Source organism: Sinocyclocheilus rhinocerous, unplaced genomic scaffold (assembly GCF_001515625.1).
Source record: "Sinocyclocheilus rhinocerous isolate Xijiao unplaced genomic scaffold, SAMN03320098_v1.1 scaffold1632, whole genome shotgun sequence".
Lineage (NCBI taxonomy): Eukaryota > Metazoa > Chordata > Actinopteri > Cypriniformes > Cyprinidae > Sinocyclocheilus > Sinocyclocheilus rhinocerous.
Window position 1 is genome coordinate 409574 of NW_015670978.1, and position 25720 is coordinate 435293.

The following is a 25720-nucleotide window of genomic DNA, read 5'->3' on the forward strand; positions in this document are numbered from 1 at the left end:
CTGTGTGTGTGTGTGTGTGTTAGTGTGCGCGTTTTTGTTACAAATGAGGACATAAATTTGTATAATGACAAGGGTATGACATAGGTATTACAAGGAGAAGGTGACTTTTCAGGACATTACCCCATGTCCCCACTTTTCAAAATGCTTATAAATCACACAGAATGGAGTGTATTGAAAATCTGAAATAGCACACAGTTTCCTGTGAGGGGTAGGGTGGGTGTAGGGCAATAGAATATACGGTCTGTACAGTAGAAAAACCATTACGCCTATGGGATGTCCCCACTTTTCACAAAAACAAACCTGTGTGTGTGTGTGTGTGTGAGAGAGAGAGAGAGAGAGAGAGAGACAGGGGCACATCACAGTGGAGTCAGCTGTCTTAACCGTGGCTTGTGTACTGCAAACACGTACCAGCTTCATCACTGTGTCTGTCACACGACTCTGTTGCCCTTTCGGCTTGAACTGATGGTCAAACTAACGACATTATTAACTGTCTAGATATTTACTTTGAAAGCTGACTCTCGATTATGATAAGGGGCGTTACATTTCCGACCCGTGCTTGTGGTGTTCGGCCAATCACAATGCACTGGGTCAGCTGGCCAATCAGAGCAGACTGCGCTTGTCAAAGGAGGGGGCTTTGTTGAAAACAACGTGTTTGAGAGAGGCGGGGCATATAGGACCTACAATAATGTACAGTATGTGGAAAATAATGTGTTTTTTTAACTTTAAACCGCATAAACACATTTCATTACACCAAATACACAAAATAATGTTCTTTTTAGCAGCATCATATGACCCCTTTAATGTTTTTGAATCATCGCTCCAATCACAGCACATCTCGCTTTTCAGACCGATGAGCTTTGTAAAAATCGACGCGTTTCAGAAAGGCGGGGCATAGAGGAGAAACAATAATGTACAGTATGTGGAAAATAATGTGTTTTTTTAACTTTAAACCGCATAAACACATTTCATTACACCAAATACACAAAATAATGTTCTTTTTAGCAGCATCATATGACCCCTTTAAAGAAAGAAACAAAACAATGTACTGTAAAAAGTATGGAGGACCAAACCTGCAGAAAACAAATACAATTAATTTTTTATTAAATTAAGTTTTTTTTATTACACCCCCCCCAATAAATATAAAAATATATATTTTTATATTTATGCGTTCATTTATTTTTTTTATTCCTACATGTATTTATTTCCATATTTAAATATTGTCACATTTATTTGCATAAATACATAATTCATAAATAAATACACAAATAAATACAGAAAATAAAGGAAAAAAGTAATACAAAAATTTAATTAAGACTAAATGTAATAAAAAAAAATATATTGTATTTGTTTCATCAAAATTTGTTTATTTTCCTAAAATTACATTTATTTATTTTTTATTTGGTCCCGCACAAGAAAGATGGCTAACCAAGTCATTCCTGGACATATGTCAATAGCTGTATTTCCATGGATCTTGATCCCCCAAATGCAAATGGAGACACCAAGATGCGCATTAAAATCTAGAAATGTATGTGCACAGTTGAGACGGATACATATTTTTATTCAGTAAGAAAACATGCACATAAACTACAATGGAAATATACATTTACCAAATAAATTCCTGAATGCACAACAAAATAAACTGATGATGTGACTGGATAACTGGACTAACCAGCAGCTGATCTCATCGCACACCATCTCAAATGTTGTTTTAGTCATTCTGAAATGCCTGAACCAAAGTCTGTCATCAAAATGATTTGATATAACCGTCTCACACAATTGCGTCCCAAACATCTGGCATCCAAATGCCAGATAACACGACAGCATTTGTTATTGTGTTTCACCTACACGCTCTGAGGCACAATCATTTGATACGTAGGGGAAAAAAATCACAGACTTGCAGCAAATTTGATTATTTTATTACTGATACTTTGCACCAGTTTCTCAGTAAGATTTCACACGGGATGGAAACTGTTTACTACTAACTGAGAATGTGAAGTTACAGAGTATCTAAATTTATTGGGCGCTTCCTCAACATACTAAAACAGTCAAAGAAGTTCCTTGTGATTCACAGAGATATTGTGCATCCTTATCCATAATAGATGCACACTAGCATTATTCACTATTGTTGCATTAACATTGAGACCTTGTGATTTTAGTATGTTAGTAAGTTAAACATAAAATGGGGCAAAAGTCTAGAAATAGAAATCTAGTTTGGTCTAATTTGAGATCAGAAAGCAAGGCTGGTTATCTCTCGGCTAACTGCTAGTTGTTTAGTTCTTGGCCCCAGGAGTGTGTACTTACACTCTGACAGCAGTACACACTTTCTGATGGACGTATCTATGGTTTTATATCTAGAACAGCAAAACTGACTTGATTTCATATATGCGCTCTCTTGATGTTCTGTCTCTAATGCAAATACACCCGCTGATAAAAGCACTCTTGGCACGCTTGTTCTGACCTTGCGTTCCAAACGTCGCTGCATCTCAACGTAACAGACGTGTGTGTGTGTGTGTGTGTTTAGAGTCTGAAGCGCAGTCTGGAGCAGGCTCGTGTTGAAGTGTCACAGGAAGATGATAAAGCTCTCCAGCTCCTCCATGACATCCGAGAACAGAGCAACAAACTCCAGGAGATCAAGGAGCAGGTGAACAAACGCATTACTGTGAAATACCTCACTTTAGTGCAGACAACAGTAACACTTTAGATTAGGGAACACTGTTCGCTAAACTAGTTGCTTATTAGCATGCATATTACTAGCATATCGGCTGTTTATAAGCACATAATAATGCATGACCCTTATCCCAACCTAATACCTAAACATAACTACTACAACAACTACCTTATTTACGATCAATAATAGTTAGGAGTTTATTGAAGTGAAACTCTTGGGGAATATGTGTTCCCTAATCTAAAGTTTGGGATCAGTAAGATTTTTAATGTGTTTTAAAGAAGTCTCTTCTGCTCAAGGCTGCATTTATTTGATCAAAAATAAAGTAAAAATTGTAAAATATTATTATGATTTAACATAGCTGTTTTCTATGTGAATATCTGTTAAACTGTAATTTATTCCAGTGATGCGCAGCTGTATTTTCAGCATCATTACTCCAGTCTTCAGTGTCACATGATCTTCAGAAATCATTCTAATATGCTGATTTGCTGCTCAAGAAACATTTCTGATTATTATCAATGTTGAAAACAGTCGTGCTGCACAATATTTCTGTGGAAACTGATACATTTTAATTTTCAGGATTCACAGATGAACAGAAAGTTCAAAAGAACAGCGTTTATCTGAAATAGAAACATTATAAATGCTTGGGTAAGTGATTGTACAGTAACTCACCACTGTTTAGTAGTCTGTGAAGCGGCTCTAGTTAACTGTATTAGTCAGAGCTCATCTCTACAGACACGTCGGCTGAAGATCATCACACAAAGCTGCTGTGATTTGCTCTTTTATGAGGAGGATGAATCTGTCTTTTGTGAGAGAAGAGATCAGGAGATGCTCGTTGGGCGCATAGTTTCCATGGAAACAGCTGTAATTGTTTATTATGCTTTTCATTTGTTTTCTCCAGAGGCGTTTCAACATGTTTTTCAGTTTAAAGACATGAACAAAACCAACCAATCAGAAATGAATCTGCCAATGGATGCTCTGCAGTGAATGGGTGCCGTCAGAATGAGAGTCCAAACAGCTGATAAAAACATCACAATAATCCACAAGTAATCCACAGCACTCCAGTCCATCAGTTAACATCTGGAGAAGACAAAAGCTGAAACAAATCCAGCATTAAGACGTTTTTTAACTCAAATACGAGTCCATAATAACTCTTCCTCCAGTGAAAAAGCTCATCTGCTGTTGTCTCTCACATTAAAATCCAGGCACATATGTGTTTAGAGCTGTTTAAACGCTGCTTGATCTGTGCAGATTTCTCTCCTGATTCACACCAGAACACTTTTTCACTGGAGGAAGCGTTATTATGGATTATGGACTCAATGTATGTTAGTTAAAAATGTCTTAATACTGGATTAGTTTCAGCTTTTGTCTTCTCCAGATGTTCACTGATGGACTGCAGTGCTGTGGATTACTTGTGGATTATTGTGATGTTTTTATGTGTTGTTTGGACTCTCATTCTGACGGCACCCATTCACATCCATTGCTGAGACACTGATGCAATGCTACATTTCTCCAAATCACTTTATTTAAGCTGCACACATTTCTTCCATCACATAAATGACATTAACAGAATCATCCACCTCATTAAAGACCAAAACAAGAAATTTTGAGCTATATGATCTTCAGATAATGTGTCTGTAGAGATGAATGTGTGTGAAGAAGAGCCACAGACTAGTGATGTAACAACTAGTAAGCAATGGTTTATTAAGTCGAAATGAGTTTTGTTATGAGTTAGATTAGTCTGATCATTCATTGATGAAAACAGGCCAGAAGCTGTTTGAGTTATGTTTGTTCTGTGTGTGTGTGTGCATGAACATGAGCTCAAGGCATTATGGGGAATAGTATTTCACTCAAGCATTAGTGGATAATCCTGTGCTGGCAAACCTGAGTTGAGCTGGTTTTTAAACCCCGAGTATGTTGGGATCTGAGAACGGCTCTGTCACAGGATTTAGAGAGAAGAACACCAGCAAACTGAGCCATCAGATTGAGAGAGTTTGTGTGCAGTTTTTCAGTGTTTCCAGCCTGACTGTTTTCCATTGCTACTGCACCTATACATCTGGCCAAAGACTTTATGAACGAAGTCTCTTCTGCCCACCAAAGCTGCATTTATTTGATCAGAAATACAGTAAAACAGTGTAATATTACATTTTCAATTCAAAATAGCTGTTTTCTATGTGAATATCTGTTAAACTGTCATTTATTTCTGTGATCAAAGCTGAATTTTCAGCATCATTACTCGTGTCTTCAGTGTCTTCAGATTATTATCAATGTTGAAAACAGTTGTGCTGCACAATATTTTTATGGAAACTGTGACATTTTATTTTTCATGATTCACAGATGAATAGAAAGTTCAAAAGAACAGCATTTATTTGAAACAGAAACATTATAAATGTTTTTACTGCCACTTTTGATCAACTTCATGCATCCTTGGAAAATAATAAATATTAATTTCTTTAAAAAAAAATCTTACTGACCACAAACTTTTGAACGGTATACTGTATCTAGCAACATTTATTATGTAACATTTCTGTATAACTTGCTGCTGTATTTTAGACATGTTGTTTTTGAAGATACCTGTAGAGATCTAGATCTCTTGCACATCTGAAGAACATCGAATGGTGTTTGCTTGATAACTGCAGATTACTAGAAGGTCTCTGTTGTATGTTAGTGTTTATTAGCATGCTAGAGGTTTTGTTCTCGTTACTTTGAAGTAATTAAGTGTCTACTGGTTGACGTCTCAGCAGATCTGATCCACAGCACAGCCTTCACTGTCAGTCTCCTCTGATCAATATCAGCTCGATTCAATCTCCAGATCTCCCTCTAACAATCAGTCCCTTCACACACAAACACACGCACACACACTCACTCACTCACTCACTCACTCACTCACTCTCACTCACACACTCACTCGCACACACACACACACACACACACTCTCTCTCTCTCTCTCTCTCTCTCTCTCTCTCTCTCTCTCTCTCTCTCTCTCTCTCTCTCTCTCTCTCTCTCTCTCTCTCTCTCTCTCTCTCTCTCTCTCTCTCTCTCTCTCTCTCTCTCTCTCTCTCTCTCTCTCTCTCTCTCTCTCTCTCTCTCTCTCTCTCTCTCTCTCTCTCTCTCTCTCTCTCTCTCTCTCTCTCTCTCTCTCTCTCTCTCTCTCTCTCTCTCTCTCTCTCTCTCTCTCTCTCTCTCTCTCTCTCTCTCTCTCTCTCTCTCTCTCTCTCTCTCTCTCTCTCTCTCTCTCTCTCTCTCTCTCTCTCTCTCTCTCTCTCTCTCTCTCTCTCTCTCTCTCTCTCTCTCTCTCTCTCTCTCTCTCTCTCTCTCTCTCTCTCTCTCTCTCTCTCTCTCTCTCTCTCTCTCTCTCTCTCTCTCTCTCTCTCTCTCTCTCTCTCTCTCTCTCTCTCTCTCTCTCTCTCTCTCTCTCTCTCTCTCTCTCTCTCTCTCTCTCTCTCTCTCTCTCTCTCTCTCTCTCTCTCTCTCTCTCTCTCTCTCTCTCTCTCTCTCTCTCTCTCTCTCTCTCTCTCTCTCTCTCTCTCTCTCTCTCTCTCTCTCTCTCTCTCTCTCTCTCTCTCTCTCTCTCTCTCTCTCTCTCTCTCTCTCTCTCTCTCTCTCTCTCTCTCTCTCTCTCTCTCTCTCTCTCTCTCTCTCTCTCTCTCTCTCTCTCTCTCTCTCTCTCTCTCTCTCTCTCTCTCTCTCTCTCTCTCTCTCTCTCTCTCTCTCTCTCTCTCTCTCTCTCTCTCTCTCTCTCTCTCTCTCTCTCTCTCTCTCTCTCTCTCTCTCTCTCTCTCTCTCTCTCTCTCTCTCTCTCTCTCTCTCTCTCTCTCTCTCTCTCTCTCTCTCTCTCTCTCTCTCTCTCTCTCTCTCTCTCTCTCTCTCTCTCTCTCTCTCTCTCTCTCTCTCTCTCTCTCTCTCTCTCTCTCTCTCTCTCTCTCTCTCTCTCTCTCTCTCTCTCTCTCTCTCTCTCTCTCTCTCTCTCTCTCTCTCTCTCTCTCTCTCTCTCTCTCTCTCTCTCTCTCTCTCTCTCTCTCTCTCTCTCTCTCTCTCTCTCTCTCTCTCTCTCTCTCTCTCTCTCTCTCTCTCTCTCTCTCTCTCTCTCTCTCTCTCTCTCTCTCTCTCTCTCTCTCTCTCTCTCTCTCTCTCTCTCTCTCTCTCTCTCTCTCTCTCTCTCTCTCTCTCTCTCTCTCTCTCTCTCTCTCTCTCTCTCTCTCTCTCTCTCTCTCTCTCTCTCTCTCTCTCTCTCTCTCTCTCTCTCTCTCTCTCTCTCTCTCTCTCTCTCTCTCTCTCTCTCTCTCTCTCTCTCTCTCTCTCTCTCTCTCTCTCTCTCTCTCTCTCTCTCTCTCTCTCTCTCTCTCTCTCTCTCTCTCTCTCTCTCTCTCTCTCTCTCTCTCTCTCTCTCTCTCTCTCTCTCTCTCTCTCTCTCTCTCTCTCTCTCTCTCTCTCTCTCTCTCTCTCTCTCTCTCTCTCTCTCTCTCTCTCTCTCTCTCTCTCTCTCTCTCTCTCTCTCTCTCTCTCTCTCTCTCTCTCTCTCTCTCTCTCTCTCTCTCTCTCTCTCTCTCTCTCTCTCTCTCTCTCTCTCTCTCTCTCTCTCTCTCTCTCTCTCTCTCTCTCTCTCTCTCTCTCTCTCTCTCTCTCTCTCTCTCTCTCTCTCTCTCTCTCTCTCTCTCTCTCTCTCTCTCTCTCTCTCTCTCTCTCTCTCTCTCTCTCTCTCTCTCTCTCTCTCTCTCTCTCTCTCTCTCTCTCTCTCTCTCTCTCTCTCTCTCTCTCTCTCTCTCTCTCTCTCTCTCTCTCTCTCTCTCTCTCTCTCTCTCTCTCTCTCTCTCTCTCTCTCTCTCTCTCTCTCTCTCTCTCTCTCTCTCTCTCTCTCTCTCTCTCTCTCTCTCTCTCTCTCTCTCTCTCTCTCTCTCTCTCTCTCTCTCTCTCTCTCTCTCTCTCTCTCTCTCTCTCTCTCTCTCTCTCTCTCTCTCTCTCTCTCTCTCTCTCTCTCTCTCTCTCTCTCTCTCTCTCTCTCTCTCTCTCTCTCTCTCTCTCTCTCTCTCTCTCTCTCTCTCTCTCTCTCTCTCTCTCTCTCTCTCTCTCTCTCTCTCTCTCTCTCTCTCTCTCTCTCTCTCTCTCTCTCTCTCTCTCTCTCTCTCTCTCTCTCTCTCTCTCTCTCTCTCTCTCTCTCTCTCTCTCTCTCTCTCTCTCTCTCTCTCTCTCTCTCTCTCTCTCTCTCTCTCTCTCTCTCTCTCTCTCTCTCTCTCTCTCTCTCTCTCTCTCTCTCTCTCTCTCTCTCTCTCTCTCTCTCTCTCTCTCTCTCTCTCTCTCTCTCTCTCTCTCTCTCTCTCTCTCTCTCTCTCTCTCTCTCTCTCTCTCTCTCTCTCTCTCTCTCTCTCTCTCTCTCTCTCTCTCTCTCTCTCTCTCTCTCTCTCTCTCTCTCTCTCTCTCTCTCTCTCTCTCTCTCTCTCTCTCTCTCTCTCTCTCTCTCTCTCTCTCTCTCTCTCTCTCTCTCTCTCTCTCTCTCTCTCTCTCTCTCTCTCTCTCTCTCTCTCTCTCTCTCTCTCTCTCTCTCTCTCTCTCTCTCTCTCTCTCTCTCTCTCTCTCTCTCTCTCTCTCTCTCTCTCTCTCTCTCTCTCTCTCTCTCTCTCTCTCTCTCTCTCTCTCTCTCTCTCTCTCTCTCTCTCTCTCTCTCTCTCTCTCTCTCTCTCTCTCTCTCTCTCTCTCTCTCTCTCTCTCTCTCTCTCTCTCTCTCTCTCTCTCTCTCTCTCTCTCTCTCTCTCTCTCTCTCTCTCTCTCTCTCTCTCTCTCTCTCTCTCTCTCTCTCTCTCTCTCTCTCTCTCTCTCTCTCTCTCTCTCTCTCTCTCTCTCTCTCTCTCTCTCTCTCTCTCTCTCTCTCTCTCTCTCTCTCTCTCTCTCTCTCTCTCTCTCTCTCTCTCTCTCTCTCTCTCTCTCTCTCTCTCTCTCTCTCTCTCTCTCTCTCTCTCTCTCTCTCTCTCTCTCTCTCTCTCTCTCTCTCTCTCTCTCTCTCTCTCTCTCTCTCTCTCTCTCTCTCTCTCTCTCTCTCTCTCTCTCTCTCTCTCTCTCTCTCTCTCTCTCTCTCTCTCTCTCTCTCTCTCTCTCTCTCTCTCTCTCTCTCTCTCTCTCTCTCTCTCTCTCTCTCTCTCTCTCTCTCTCTCTCTCTCTCTCTCTCTCTCTCTCTCTCTCTCTCTCTCTCTCTCTCTCTCTCTCTCTCTCTCTCTCTCTCTCTCTCTCTCTCTCTCTCTCTCTCTCTCTCTCTCTCTCTCTCTCTCTCTCTCTCTCTCTCTCTCTCTCTCTCTCTCTCTCTCTCTCTCTCTCTCTCTCTCTCTCTCTCTCTCTCTCTCTCTCTCTCTCTCTCTCTCTCTCTCTCTCTCTCTCTCTCTCTCTCTCTCTCTCTCTCTCTCTCTCTCTCTCTCTCTCTCTCTCTCTCTCTCTCTCTCTCTCTCTCTCTCTCTCTCTCTCTCTCTCTCTCTCTCTCTCTCTCTCTCTCTCTCTCTCTCTCTCTCTCTCTCTCTCTCTCTCTCTCTCTCTCTCTCTCTCTCTCTCTCTCTCTCTCTCTCTCTCTCTCTCTCTCTCTCTCTCTCTCTCTCTCTCTCTCTCTCTCTCTCTCTCTCTCTCTCTCTCTCTCTCTCTCTCTCTCTCTCTCTCTCTCTCTCTCTCTCTCTCTCTCTCTCTCTCTCTCTCTCTCTCTCTCTCTCTCTCTCTCTCTCTCTCTCTCTCTCTCTCTCTCTCTCTCTCTCTCTCTCTCTCTCTCTCTCTCTCTCTCTCTCTCTCTCTCTCTCTCTCTCTCTCTCTCTCTCTCTCTCTCTCTCTCTCTCTCTCTCTCTCTCTCTCTCTCTCTCTCTCTCTCTCTCTCTCTCTCTCTCTCTCTCTCTCTCTCTCTCTCTCTCTCTCTCTCTCTCTCTCTCTCTCTCTCTCTCTCTCTCTCTCTCTCTCTCTCTCTCTCTCTCTCTCTCTCTCTCTCTCTCTCTCTCTCTCTCTCTCTCTCTCTCTCTCTCTCTCTCTCTCTCTCTCTCTCTCTCTCTCTCTCTCTCTCTCTCTCTCTCTCTCTCTCTCTCTCTCTCTCTCTCTCTCTCTCTCTCTCTCTCTCTCTCTCTCTCTCTCTCTCTCTCTCTCTCTCTCTCTCTCTCTCTCTCTCTCTCTCTCTCTCTCTCTCTCTCTCTCTCTCTCTCTCTCTCTCTCTCTCTCACACACACACACACACACACTCACTCACACACACACGCTCACATACTCGCACACACACACACTCACATACTCGCTCACACACACACACACACACATACTCGCTCACACACACACAAATATTTTTTTTTCCTGTCGCCCTACACCTAAACCTACCTCTCACAGAAAACTTTCTGCATTTTTACAATCTCAAAAAAAAAACTCATTCAGTACGATTTATAAGCTTTTGTCCCCACGGTGACACAAGTCCCCATGAGTTGGTCTGTATTCAGGTTTAAGTCCCCACCAGTGTAGAAAAACCTGTACACACACACACTCACACACACAATAAGGGCTGAATCTTTAAAAAGCTTTAAAAGTTATTTTACTGAAACATCTCGTTTAAAGAGCTGCATCACTGAAATAAGTGACTGAAATGATCACAAGTGTGATAAAATCAGTCTGATCCAGCTAATTTCTCAAAAATATTTAGGCCTAAATTGAAGATGTATGTATTTGAATTGCACATAAAATGTTCATCCATTTGTATTACACAGTTTTAACATAAGGAAACTAATAAACTTCATGTGATGCAGTCATACATTTGTCAGTCATACATGAATGAAACGGGTCAGGTTTAATCAACTGAATGGGTTTTCAATACACAATAACCAGCTTTATATATTTATCAATAAATCCAATTTCATACATTTTGGCTGATTGAATGTTGCTTGTTCCATTTATTTTAACCATGCTCATAGTTTTTAACTGAATAATAGCTGATTCTAAGCAATTTGAATAAATGCATTTTAAAACGGGATTATTTAAATAAAACCAAATAGATTAATAGTTAATAATTAGATCACAAATAGTTAATAATAAACTAAGCCATGACTTTTTGAGTGCAGAAATCTGACCTGTTATGTGTGACTAAAATTAAGTGTATTGGTTTGTTTATTTTAAAACGGTGTAATCCAAATGCAATTCAGAAACATAAATCTTAAATTTAGGCTTAAATATGTTAAGTTTCATGGTTTAATGCATTGTGGAGACTCTACATATTTAATGGACACAATAATTCATCACAGTCTGTCATGTAATAGTGATATTTTCCATTAAGCTTCACTTGCAGCAGCTTTAAATGACTTGATGATGGACCTTCAGAGCGTGGTTTTGATCTATATCGAGCAATCCTGTAATTTGGCAACTAAAACATAATTTGTCTCTTAAATGTTTTTTCGTTGGATCCAAACTAAGATGCTCCCTTTGGTTGAACTGAAATGTCGTGAAGAGCTTGTGAAAGTGCGTTCAGTTCGTTTGTATGCGTGTTTCTCGCAGACCTCTAAACTCGGCGCAATTAACCTGCTGAGACCCGCCGGCTTCAGAGAGAATCTCAGCCTGTAATCATTCACACTATATTTCAGTCACTCTCTGAAGCCGCTCGTTTAACTCCTTAATGCATCTTACTCGCTCAAACCCTCATTAACCCGTCTGGCTGCTGTCAGCGGGTCATTGCACAGGAACACCAGAGCTTTATCAGAGCAGAAACGCACACAGACGTCTTGTGCTGCTGGGTATTATTCTTACCTATAGTTATTAAAAACATGAAACTTTTATATATTAAAATATATAATTATTATAATTATATATATATATATATATATATATATTAAAAACATTGTTTTAATTGAAATAAAGCTGAAATAAAATATAAAAAATTTAAAAAATAATAAAAAAAGAAATATTGGCGACTGTAAAATAATAAAATTACCAGAAATTTAAATGAACTAAAAATATTAAACTAAAAGTGAATTAATGATTAAAAAACTATAATAGTGTATAAATAATTCTAAAATAACACTGCTCATAACCAGGGTTATTATTTTTTACCTAAAACTATTAAAAACATACTGTTAATTGAAATAAAGTGGAAATAAAATAAAATATAAATATTAGATGGAAAAAAATAGAAATGTTGGCAAGTAAGTTTAAAATAATAAAATTGAATTAAAACAAATAAAATGAAATGAAAAATTAAAAAAAGCTAATCAATGATTTTAAAAATAATATATAAATAATTGAAAAATAACCAGGGTTATTATTGTTGCCTAACACTATTAAAAACATTGTATTAATTAAAATTAAATGAGGCTGAAATTAATTAAATTAAATATAAATGTTAGATGAAAAACTTAGAAAATGTAAAAAAAAATAATAAGAAGAAGAAAATCAAATAAGAAAACAAAACTAGAAATGTTGGCAAGTAACTGAAATAATAAAAAATTTAATAAATGTAATAAAATTACTAAAATGAGCTGAAAAGATAAAAATAAAAAAACGAATTAATGATTTGAATAAAAAACTTTAAATAGTACACAAGTAATACTAAAATAACTGTTCATAGCCATGTAAAATAGTACAGTGTATCAGGCTGATTATTGTATTCATGTGCTGTGATATTTACACATTTCTTGGACAATGCTATGGCTTTAATTATAGTAATTTAGTGTAATTCAAATGAAGTTTCCATGAAGTGCATGTTCTGTGAGTTACTGAGAACATGCGTTGTATGAGTATGACTTCATATTTGGTGTGTTTGGTAGGTCTCTGGTGTGTGTGTGTGTGGTGACGTGCTGCTCTGTGTGTTCAGGAGTATCACGCTCAGCTGGAGGAGATGCAGGTGACCATCAGACAGCTGGAGGAGGACCTGTCTGCAGCCCGCCGCCGCAGCGACCTGTACGAGACCGAGCTGCGAGAGTCACGGCAGACCAGCGAAGAGCTCAAGAGGAAAGCAGCCGAATACCAGCAGAGGATCCAGAAGGTGTGTGTGTGTGTGTGTTCAGTCAGTGACCAGTAAGTGCTTTTAATTATATATTAATACATTATATTTTTTATATAGATTAAATTGCATTATTTAATAATATATTTACTCTTTGTTTATATGCTTGAAACTGAATTAATTGAATCAGTATACTCAGAAACCGCAGTTATCAAAGTCTGATCGATATTCCTGGCCGATATATACAGTACATGTCATTTGTGTGTGTGAGGGCTTGGTATTTTTGATCCTTTGATGTGATTCTGATATTTTGATTGTGTGCAGGCGAAGGAACAGGGCAAAGCAGAGGTGGAGGAGCTGCTCTCTAAACTTGAGAAGGTACAAATCACACAATGACTGAAATTCATTTGAAATCTGTTTGTGTCCCTGCAAATGAATAATTGAGCAGACCGGTGGACCGCACAGACTCAACTCATCCGTCATCAGATCATACGCTAGACTCAAACCACACTAAACGCCCTCTTCTCTGGGATGGACAGGACGTCCCTGTGGGCTCTTTCATCTCTGACTGAGAGCTCAAATAGATCCCATGAGAGCCGTCACTGTAAGATCATACAGGTGCTCAATTATTATTGTTAATAAACCAGCACTGCTCCCAGGGTGATGCAAAACTGGGAAATATCAGGGACGTTTGTCATTTCTGGGCCTGCAGAACAATAGAACGTAATCTAAAAAAGTCATGGAAATTTCTGTAGTGAGTTTAAATCTTTTTTTGATTTGCTCAGACACATGCGTGTGAGTGTGTGAGTGCGTGTGAGTGCGTGTGAGTGTGTGAGTGTGTGATTGTGTGTGAGTGCGTGTGAGTGTGTGAGTGTGAGTGAGTGAGTGAGTGAGTGAGTGTGTGAGTGTGTGAGTGCGTGTGAGTGTGTGAGTGCGTGTGAGTGTGTAATTCACACACGCTATCGCTCTCACTAATGCATTCATATGAATGGAATCTTTACTGTGCTACTTTATCTGTATATCTGATTTAGAACGAGCAGAAATCTGAGAAATATAACGACCCAAAGACAAAAGAACTGATAAAAATGAGCTGTTATAGGAGCAACAGCCATGTGGGCAGCGCTGTGTCATATGCCATAGCTGTGCACAAGGTGTTTGTCACAGCTCCAGACTTATTTGTTCATTAATGACGTCATCAGCGACTAGTCGACTTCGACTCGACTTTCATCACATAAAAGTTGACTTTAAAAAAATCATTAGTCGTTCAACCTCTAGTGTGTGTGTGTGTTGATGTGGGTGTCAATCATCCTCAATGATACTCACTGCGCTCTTCATGCTGTGAAATCTCTCTCCGGTCAAGTAGTTTCATTTAGAGAGGACACGTCTTCATGAATAAATGTTTTTATAAAATGTGATGATAAGCTCATCTATTAAAACTAAACACTCAAGCACCATGTTTTTCAAAGCTTCTACATATTTGTAGAAAAACCCTTTTAAAATGTACGTGTTGTTTTTACCAGAGCTGTATATGCTGTACTGTAGATTCACAAATAACATGGAGCCTGACCAAATAACTTTTTCAATTCAACATCAAGATTCTACTCTTCAGTGCAAAACATCTCAGATAGGATGCACTGATGAAACACTGAATTCTTTATTTTATTTTAAAGGTGTCCTGTTTGCACTGGAACCAGGGTTATTATTGTTAACTATATACAGTATATATATTAAATGAAATTCAACTAATTGCAACATTTCTCATTTTAATTTAGTTTATCTTGATACTAAAATAACAGTTTCACAAAAACATCCAATAAACTTTGTATTTCCATAAACATTCCCTCTAATCTCTTATTCATACACAATCATGAGATTGAACAATAATGAAAATGCATAAGAAATATTAAATATTAAAGCATAATAACAATAATAAATGATAAAATATATAAATGACTAATGATTATGAATGATTAGATGAATAAATGGGTTATAAATGAATAAAAACACAACACAAATGTATGATTGCTCTCTTGATGCAACACACACAGTTTGCATTTGAGGATCTTTAGATCCTTCAATACCAGTGTAGTCAGTGATCAGTCGTGCATCACTAGTTTGATCGTCCAGGTGCTGAATGTCTCTTTGAAACATTGCTTTGTCATTGACTTCACCTGTGCTGACATTGTCATTTCTTCTGATTACACACTCGTCACAGTGACTCTATGAGCTTCTGTGTTGCAGACGAACGCCGAGCAGCAGCTGAAGATCCAGGAGCTGCAGGATAAGCTCTCAAAGGTTCTGTGTTTAATTCTGCTGTGTGTTAACATGTTACAGGCCGCTATTGTGTTGTGTGTTGCATGCAAACACAGGGAGCGAAAACACAAGCATCTGCATTGAGTTTTAATCTTCTGCGGTTTAACTTTAGAGGATCTGAAGGTCACAGGTGGACGTCTTGGTCTAAAATTAAGTGTTATAATGTGTATAATGCATTCATATTTTGAGCTCTGCATGTGTTTGACCTTTGACCCTGCAGGCGGTGAAGGCGAGCACAGAAGCCACGGAGCTGCTGCAGAACATCCGTCAGGCCAAAGAGCGTCTGGAGCGAGAACTCGAGCGTCTGCGCAGCAAATCTGACCCCAGCGACACATTGCGCAGACGCCTGCGAGAGACTGAGGTACGACGGCTCACTGTGTGTGTGTGAGTGTGTGTGTGTGTGTGTGTGTGTGTGTGAGTGAGTGAGTGTGAGAGAGTGTGTGTGTGTGTGTGTGTGAGACTGAGGTACGACGGCTCACCGATATGAGTTCACAATGGCTGACATTCACTCAAACACAGGAGACAGACAGATAATGTGCATCATGCAGGCTGCTGGTGGATTGTGGGACTGACAGAAGAGAGTTTATTCTTCTGTTGACAGTTATCAGCTGATTGAAATAATTGTTTATCACTACTAGAGGAGTGGAACATGTCTGGATCAATGTTCACACCAAAAAATAAGTTGAATAAAGAAAATAAAGACTTTTTTTGTGACTATTAAAATATTTATATTTACTTTATTTGCATGACAATTTTTCATTACTGTAATATGCCTGGATAATTAGCTTTTTTTAAATTTAATGCATCCTCAATTAATAAAAGTATTAATTTCTTTAAAAATAAATCTTAGTGAACCCAAACTTTTGATCAGTGGTGTATATTAGTACAGCAAATACTACCATGATGCATCTTACTTTAATCAATATTTGAATTACAGCAATGGGAATTTGGTTGTTAAATGTGTTTAATTGTCATTAAAATGTCACAATGCAAATAGCATTTTTTTTTTATTATGCAATTATAATTTTTTTTCTATTGATTTTTGTGTGTAATATGAAGTTGACAGGGTTCTTGACAGGAATGGACCTGTAATAATTGTTAAATCACTGCTCTCTTATGTTCAGGAGGGCAGAAAGACTTTGGAAAACCAAGTGAAGCGTCTGGAGATGGTGGAGCGTCGAGAGAATAAACTGAAGGACGACATCCAGACCAAATCCCAACAGATCCAACAGATGGCTGAGAAGATACTGGTGAGAGAGACGGATCAGACTAGCAAAGATTAAACCACTAACACGCCTCCTTAACCAGCTGACCTGTAACACACACACACACACACACACACACAGAGGTCTCTGTTCACATTTGTCTTTGCACCGTCATCCTCGGTTTCCTACAGATTAGCATATGACAGAACACACACACACACACACTAACAGGATGTCCCATCTGCTGCCACACACACACACACCTCTGCACCTCTCAGTGAGGATCACACACACCTTCATGCTGTCTCGTCGACCAGCACACAACTTCTCAAAGCAAGTTCATTTCTTCACCTGGTGATTGGATTTTACTGCTGGAAAGTGTTTGGATCTGCTTGTTTCCTGACGGTGGACTGTGTGTGTCTGTGTCTGTCTGTCTGTGTGTGTGTGTGTCTGTGTCTGTGTGTGTGTCTGTGTGTGTGTGTGTGTGTGTGTGTGTGTGTGTTCGGGGTGTGTGTGTCTTTAGGAGCTCGAGGAAAACTTGCGGGAGACTCAGGCTACAGCACAGAGGATGGAAGCCCATCTGGTCCAGAAAGAGCGACTCTATGAGGACAAAATCAAGGTAGAGTTGAGCACAGACGCTCATAATAATGTGGGTTTGAGAAAATTAGATTTGTTCAATTTTTATACATTTGTTTTTACATCGATTGTTTTCTGTATACTCATCAGTAAACTTCATAATAACTTAAATGTTTAATATTAACGACCATTAATACACTTCATTAATACCAACCATTAATATATTTCATGTCTCCTAAAATGACTTTGAATGAATAAAAAATATTTTAAATAAAACATCATTTTGAATAATACAGTAATGTTCAAATGTTTGGGGTCAGAAAGATTTTTTTTTAAAGAAATTAATATTTTTATTCATCAAGGATGCATTAAATTGATCAAAAGTGACATTAAATACATTTCTAATGTTACAAAAGATTTCTATTTCAAATAAATGCTGTTCTTTTGAACTTTCTATTCATCTTTGAATCCTAAAAAATAAAATGCATCACAGTTTCCACAAAAATATTGTGCAGCACGACTGTTTTCAACATTGATGATAATCAGAAATGTTTCTTGAGCAGCAAATCAGCATATTAGAATGATTTCTGAAGATCACGTGACACTGAAGACTGGAGTAATGATGCTGAAAATACAGCTGCGCATCACAGAAATAAATTACAGTTTAATATAATAATAATAATAATATTTTAAATTGTAATAATATTCCACAATTTTTACAGTAATGTAATCATATAAATGCAGCCTTGGTGAGCAGAAGAGACTCTTTCAAAATCATTAAAAAAAACTTACAGACCACAGACTTTTGAATGATAGTGTATAGATAATATCTATAATCAAAATGTTTTGTTTCTTTAATGACCTTTTCCCACTTTTCTAATGACCTACATTCTTTAAATCAAAATGCTTTGCACTTTTTACTAGAAAAACACATTTTCAATGCATGTGGTGTTTGTGTGACAAATATTCTATAACAAAGAATCAGTGTCCCAAAGTTGATGTCATTACCATCATGCCAAACATTTTGAGTTTTTCCAAGCATCATTTCTGTTTTGTGACCATGTGGATAAGATGTGACAGGAGCACATATGTACAACAGCAGCAGAGGAACGGTTTGAACATCAGAAACATCATGTTATTAAGAGTTTCACATTAGGTCTCAGTAGCAAATCAGTTAGTAATTAAAGAACAATCAATTTCTTCTCATTTTTATCAAATCAAAGTTAATGGACTGCTAGTGAGCTTGTTGTGTTTGTGACGCCTGTGTGTGTGTGTGCTGCAGGTTCTGGAGGCTCAGATGAAAGCAGATCTGGCTGATAAAGAGTGTCTGGAGCAGAAACGAGCTCAACATGAGGAAGAGGCGCGGGAGAAATGCAAACTTATCAGTGAGCAGAAAGCTGTGAGTGTCTCGTCTTCATCTCAAACCAAACTCAGACTCCTGACAGCCTGAAGCATGTGTGTGTGTGTGAGAGAGAGAGAATCTCAGGGTTTAGTTGTGTTTGCTAGAGACACACTGACTAGTTCATCCAGCAGAATCTGAATTTAAGGATTTTGAGCTACTAGAATCCAAATTTTTCTTTTCTTTTTTCTTTTTTGAGTATATGTTTATGGGTATAAAATGTAAGCTCCCCCAGGATATATTTAGTCTGTCCAGGTTATATTTTATCTCAAAAACAAAAGAAAACTTAAGAATTTATATTTTTTGCATAAAACATGAAAATAAAGCCTATTTTATGACCATATTTTAAGATATGACATTATTTTCCAGACATTTAACTCTATTACTGTAATTTGAACCAAACCAAATCTCATTCTTTTTTTTAATACTGAAAAATGTGTTATTAATTTCAAGTGATTGTTTGATATGTTGATCAAACCTTTTTTTTCTCTAATCTACTGTATGTTTTTATTACCTTTAATACATCACAGCTCCACAACATTAAAACATTGCCAGACACAGTAAAGCCCAAAAAAAAAACAGCATCAAGTATGACAAAACAAACCTCATTCTTAATATGAAAAAAATCTTATTGTTTAGATTAGGTATTTGCACATCATGGTAGTATTTGTTTTAAACATGCTGATTTAAAAATTATATTATATGAATGCGATGTATTTTATTGTTATGATAACAATTTGATTTTGGGGTGAAGTGGGACCTGAGAATGTTTTGCGAGATTCACTCTTATCATTTTCAAGCTTTTCAGCCCTTGATCCAGTTAAATTGTTAAACTTTAGCTAACTAGATTACCGTCCTCTATCTTTTGGCTGATCGCAGACTCACATGCTTAGCGTGTAAAACCGCAGGGATGTTTAAAGGAGACATATTATGCCCCTTTTTACAATATGTAATATAAGTCTCTGGTGTCCCCAGAATGTGTCTGTGAAGTTTCAGCTCAAAATACTCCACAGATCATTTATTATATCATTTTGAAAATGCCTATTTTGAGTGGAAGCAGGAACATGCTGTTTTTCGTGCCTGTCTCTTTAAATGCAAATAATCCCTTCGCCACGTCACCAAGGGAGCGAAATCAGACGCGTTGGTTTTCTCAGACGCTTGCAGAAAAAGGCTTCCCAAAACAAAGTTACTGGGTTAATCTTTTTCACGTTTCCTTGGTTGGTAGATGCACCGGGGACCTGATTATAGCACTTACAACCTGGAAAAGTCAGATTTTCATGATATGTCACCTTTAATATAATTTTCAATTTTCAACATTTACATACTCAAGTAACACTAGTGTAGCTCGAGCTAGCAAATAAAGAGTCTGCATTATGAAGAGTTTATCACTGGCATCCTTAAAGTTATTTTGATTTCATTTGCGTTTTTATTCAAGCTCAGCTTGGCTCTTATGATGTCCTGTTATTAAAAGTCAAGTGTGTAATTTGCAGCAAATAATGTTTCCCAAACTTTTCGGCAGCCTCTTCTGCTCACGCTGATGGTCGACTAACATTTATGAGTAAATCTGCATCCTGATGCTGGATTTTGTGCGTTTCTCTTTACAGACCATCAACGCCATGGACAATAAGATGAAGAGTCTGGAGCAGCGGATCGCTGAACTCTCTGAAGCCAATAAACTGGCGGCCAACAGCAGCATTTACACACAGAAAAACATGTAAGAGTCTGAAACACGATGTCAGAAACCAGAAACTGGTCCAGTTCAGACCAGCTCGAGTTTCCAGATGTTTGCTGGAGGAACATTCGCTCCAATAGAAAAACGTTCTCTCTGGTGAAGCTAGTTAAACTGCCTGATGGGGGATTAGTAGAAAAACATGTGACTGATTATTTGAATGAGTTTAGATTCATTTGATCAACTTTAATCAACTCAGTGGCATTTAAAGGGATAGCTCACCCAAAAATGAAAATTCGGTCATTAATTACTCTCCCTCATGTCGTTCCAAACCCGTAAGACCTTCGTTTTTGATGAAATCCAAGCGCTTTCTGATCCTGCATAGACCGCAACAGAAAACAAAAATAACAAATTTATTCAACAATTTCTTCTCTTCCCTGTCAGTTAGTGTTAATTTTGTCAGCCATTTTTAATTTAGTCTTAGTTTTAGTCCTGGTGTCAAATGTACTTTTTACTTATAAAAGCAATAAGCCCCGTGAAGCCGTGGTTTACAGTGAATTTATAACAGCTAAGGGGCGTTGTTAGGGACGACGTCACTGTAAACCACGGCTTCACGGGGCTTATTGCTTTTATAAAACGGTTATTCCATATACGTAGTAAGGATTCACAGAATAAAACAGAGCAACTAAAGTGTAATGATATTAATAAAAACAGTATTCTTCCACCAAACAATGTAGCTCCTCAGAAACAGTTGTGGTTGCAACAAAGTGGTTGCCGAGCAACACACAAACGTAAACAAAGGTGTATGTTTGTAGAGTAATTTACAACAGCTTTGAACGCGGCTCAGCCAATCAGAATCAAGGACCGGAACTATCTGTTTTATAATATCATATTCAGTCAACCTTGTCCTGTTTTTGTTTAGTCAAGTTTTAGTCGTCTAAACGTCTGAGCATTTTAGTCTAGTTTTAGTCAATGAAAACTTTTCCTCACATTTCCGTCATACCGTGTAATAGTTAAACTGATAAAAAAAAAAAAAGATTGTTGCCATTTGAGAAATGTATTTTTACATTTCAGGTATTGCACTTTCACCTATAAGCACAAATCAATAGAATGTGGACTTTATTTGACCTCATCTTGTGTACTGATTTATTATAGGCTATTTAATATTTAAATTAATATCAAAGACTTAGATATGCACTCTCTCTGTCTACATAATGAAAACTGGCAAAAACAAAGAAAAAATTTACTGAATTTTAACAGTAAAATTCCTAATCGTAATTCCAATCATTCCAAATTGCAATAATGTTTCTCTATTAAAACAACAAGTGCATTTATTCAGGAATAGTGTTAATTCTGTTAACGAAGACTATGACGAAAAATGTTCGTTGACGAGCTTTTTTCCCATGACTAAGACGAGACGACAATAAGGTCAATAAACGATAACTAAGACAATTTCAACATGCAATTTCGTTGACGAAATAAGACGAGACTAAAATGTATTAAAAAAAAAAACAACTTTACCCAAAACCTCTTTTTATTTTCGTCAAAAAAGGAGACGAAATGTTCTTGCAGACTGCTTTCATGAGTGCGGTTGCCAGATATCAAGAGTTCAAATCCCTGAATCAGAGCATGTTACATTGATACATTTTCTTATTTTAAGCAATCTGGCAACCATGCGCACGCGCTCGCTCCTCATTGCGGAAGCGCCGCCGACGATGATCTGAAAACACAGACAAACAAGCTGGAGTTTAGCGATCTAAATAAAAGCATTATTCAGCCGGTCTGTGTTCTGTCATGAGATCTCGACTGTACTGTTTGCGATTGTGATCGCTCAATAAATGCACTTACTCAACCGCTGTTGTTTTAATAGAAAAATAGGCTATTGCCATTTAGAATTACTAGGAATTTCACTGTTATATTTTTCGTTTGTTTTAGCTGTTTTCATAATGTAGACAGAGAGATTGCATAAGTCTTTGGTGTTGATTTATATAATGAAAATACCAGCGTCAGACGCAGACGCAGAAGAGGGAAACGCGCCGGCGCCCTGGTGAAGCTCCGCGCGCGCGGCTTTCGGACTGCGCTCCCAAGCATTTGAAATTTACATTTGAGTAAGACTATAAATTAAAAATGGCTGCCAAAATTAATACTGTACGGTTAATTAATAATAATCTTATTGCTAAAATGTCAAGTTTTCATTGACTAAAACTAGACTAAAATACTTCCCGGTTGCATAAACCGCTTAGACTAGACTTAAAAAGTTAGTCATCTAATTTTTTCTCTTTAAGACTGGTCATAACTTCTTAAAGTCAGTTATAAAAAGGGAGAATGGTCTCATTTGAATCCAAAAGGTAAGTCTGATAACTCTTGGCTAACAACTAGTTGGTCAAACTAGTTCTTAAGACACAGTCTTAACACAGTGGCTATGTTTATGCAACTGGCCCCAGGTTTTCTAGGACTAAAACTAGACTAAAATGTTGAGACTTTTAGTCGACTAAAACTTGACTAAAACTAAATAGGATAAGGTTGACTAAATATGATAAAAAACTAACAAGGACATTTTAGCCCGGGACTAAGACTAAAATGAAAATAGCTGACAAAATTAACACTATTCAGGAACCACAATCACAAACAAAACAGTCGAGATCTTGTGACCGAACACAGACTGGCTGATGACACTTTCATTTAAGCTGAACATCTCACATGCAGATCGCTGAACTCCAGCTTACATGTTTCAGATCATCGTCTGCGCTTCCGTGATGAAGAACGAGTGCGTGTGAATGGTTGCCAGATTGCAAAAAATAAGCAAAACACCAGGCAGAAAATGCATCCTTTTAACAGAGAAGCTCTGATTTGCGAATTTGAACTCATGATATATGGCAACCGCACACATGAAAGCTTGTGTAGTAGAGGCGTGTACAACAGTCCGCAATATTTTGTCTCCTTTTTTTCAATGAAAATTAAAAGAAATTTTGGTAAAGTTTTTATTTTTTTTAAATACATTTTAGTCTCTTCTTTTATTGTCAACAATATTGCATGTTGATATAGTCATAGTTATCGTTTATTGACCTTATTGTCGTCTCGTCTTAGTCATGAGAAAAAAGCTTGTCAACTAACATTTTTTTGTCATACTTTTCTTAAACAAAAATGAACACTACTGTCAGTCCATCAACCCGCGTTGAGGAAAGTACCACAGCGTCGAAGTCTGAGACGGAAGAGAAGAAATTGTTGAATAAAGTCGTCATATTTGTTTTCTTTGCGCACAAAAAGTATTCTCGTAGCTTCATAGCATTACGGTTGAACCACTGATGTCACATGGACTATTGTAACCATGTTCTTGCTACCTTTCTGGGCATTGAATGTTTCAGTTGCGTTGCTGTCTATGCAGGGTCAGAAAGCTCTCGGATTTCATCAGAAATATCTTTATTTGTGTTCAGAAGAGGAACGAAGATCTTATGGGTTTGGAGTAATTAATGACAGAATTTAATTTTTTCCGGTGAAATACCCCTTTAAAGAGTAGAATTAGGGGTGTGAGACGAGTATGGATATGGAGGCAAAAATGCCTCTGTATGAGTTTTTGTCTCATTTATTATATATAATATTGTTAAACAACATCACACAAGCAAGAGTGCTGTTTTGACCGAATATCAGCATGACTGCAAATGAAATATTGATTTTATAGTATCGTGAGTTAAGTTTTAGACACACTATTGCCTGTTTTTGCTCTATTTCACCAACAGAAATAGTTCTAAACAAAGCTTTGTTACTGAATGAATCAGAAGTTTTGAACGAATCAATGATCCGTTCATTCGTTTTGGAATGAATCAGCCATTTGAAGAAATTGCAGATAAAACTGTTGATTTAAATGTAAATAAAAATTGTGCACCATTTAGTTTAGTGCTTCATGGGAGTGGGCGGAGCTCAAGAGTTGTGCAATTTTTTTTTCACATGGAATTCCGCTTATTTAAAAAGTGAAATGAAAATATAAATTGCTTATTTAAAAAATAAGTTGAAAATAATGCAAGCTGATGGTTTCAGCAAAAGCCTAAACCATTGATTAAAAACCTCGTAGCTCACAGTAGGTCTGTCTTTTAAAACTTAGTTATCATTAAAAATGAGCTCCTCTATGGAAGAAATGAATGGGTCAGTAGCTGCGGTTATATGTAGTTTTAGGTCATATTAGAATAAATATGTGTTTATCCAGAGGATATTTAAATACTTGTTATTGTAGATCTGCAAACAACAATCTGGGGAAGCATTTAGCTTGTAATAAATGTTCAATCTGAGCATCTCTGCTGTATCGTTCAACTTATAAATCAAGTGTTGATGAGCGACGGAGGAATAGGAGTGCTTGCGATTTAGCCAAACAAAAACAATTTAGCGGTTTTGAGAAACGCCACCCAGGAGATGATTCTCCAATGACTCTCAGGAGGCTTCTGAAATGAGCTTATTGAAGGAGAAATCTAATTCACTCCTTTTACTGGAAAACAAGGCATCGAACACTCTGAGAGGTAATGAATCACGTCTGTAGACCTCAGCGTGCGCTGGTGTTTTTCTCAGGAAAGCTCAGGAGGAGATGATCTCGGAGCTGCGGCAGCAGAAGTTTTACCTGGAGTCGCAGGCGGGGAAACTGGAAGCTCAGAATGCTAAACTGGAGGAACATCTGGAGAAGATGAGCCAGCAGGAGCAGAGCAGGAAGAGCCGCATTCTGGAGCTGGAGACCAGACTCAGAGAGGTGAGAGCAGATCCGTCAGACGGAATATATGTGACCCTAGACCCTGGAAAATAAGCTTTCCATTGATGTGTGGTTTGCTAGGATCGGACTACATTTGGTCGAGATACAACAATTTGAAAATCTGGAATCTGAGGGTGCAAAAAAATCTAAATATTGAGAAAATCATCTTTAAAGTTGTTCAAATGAAGTTCTTAGCAATGCATATTACTAATCAAAAATTAAGTTTTGATGTATTTACGGTAGGAAATTTACAAAATATCTTCATGGAACATGATCTTTACTTAATATCCTAATGATTTTTGGCATAAAAGAAAAATCAATAATTTTGACCCATACAATGTATTGTTGGCTATTGCTACAAATATCCCCGTGCAATTTAAGACTGGTTTTGTGGTCAACAAATATCAAAGCTTATTGCGAATATTACATGGCAGTTGCGCTACAAATAATGTTTAGTGAAGATTTGTTCATGCATCAACAAATAAACACAGACTAAAAGATCTCACTTCATTAAAATCAATAAAAAATTGCCAAAATATTGGTGCATCACTAGCGTTGAATGTGAGGATTACTGGTTAAGTATGAATGTTAGAAGATAGGATCCTAGAAGACTTACAGACCTGTTGAAGAAGAAGTTACTGATTGTGAGGAATGATGTGTGAAGATCGAATGCGTGTTGTGATGTGAGAGGCACGAAACTATCGTAGTGATGTTGTTAAACGCACATGATCGAGCAGAGCTGTGTGTGTGTGTTTCAGATGGGTCTGGAGCACGAGGAGCAGAAGCTGGAGATCAAGCGTCAGGTGACGGAGCTCACGCTCTCACTGCAGGAGAGAGAGTCTCAGATCAGCAGCCTGCAGGCGGCGCGGCACGCGCTCGAGAGTCAGCTACAGCAGGCCAAGACCGAGCTGGAGGAGACGACGGCCGAAGCCGAGGAGGAGATCACTGCGTTGAGAGTGAGACGCATGCAGAGCACACACTGCACACTACAGCCAGTCACAAACACTTTGAGCTGAAATATGGCCTTCAAAGTTATTATTTCAGTAATTTAACAACATATGTGCATGGTTCTCTGGTGTTGGTTAATGGTCACATCAGGGGTATTATTGTTAAATATACACACACTACCGGTCAAAAGTTTGGGATCAGAATGATTTTTAATGTTTTTACAGGAGTTTCTTCTGCTCATCAAGCCTGCATTTATTTGATCAAAAATACTGGAAAAAATAT

The 25720-nt window shown here is 38.6% G+C and overlaps 1 protein-coding gene across 1 annotated transcript in view; it reads left to right on the forward strand.

The window, feature by feature from the left end:
* The window catches only part of LOC107734412 (citron Rho-interacting kinase-like), a 101836-nt gene that overhangs the window by 37524 nt on the left and 38592 nt on the right, over positions 1-25720 (forward strand). The window contains exons 8-18 of the mRNA XM_016546364.1: positions 2522-2641; positions 12468-12638; positions 12921-12974; positions 14838-14891; positions 15130-15270; positions 16034-16159; positions 16638-16733; positions 17973-18089; positions 19694-19803; positions 24316-24490; positions 25249-25446. Of these exons, the coding sequence (XP_016401850.1) occupies positions 2522-2641; positions 12468-12638; positions 12921-12974; positions 14838-14891; positions 15130-15270; positions 16034-16159; positions 16638-16733; positions 17973-18089; positions 19694-19803; positions 24316-24490; positions 25249-25446 (1362 nt within the window). The remainder of the gene's footprint in view (positions 1-2521; positions 2642-12467; positions 12639-12920; positions 12975-14837; positions 14892-15129; positions 15271-16033; positions 16160-16637; positions 16734-17972; positions 18090-19693; positions 19804-24315; positions 24491-25248; positions 25447-25720) is intronic.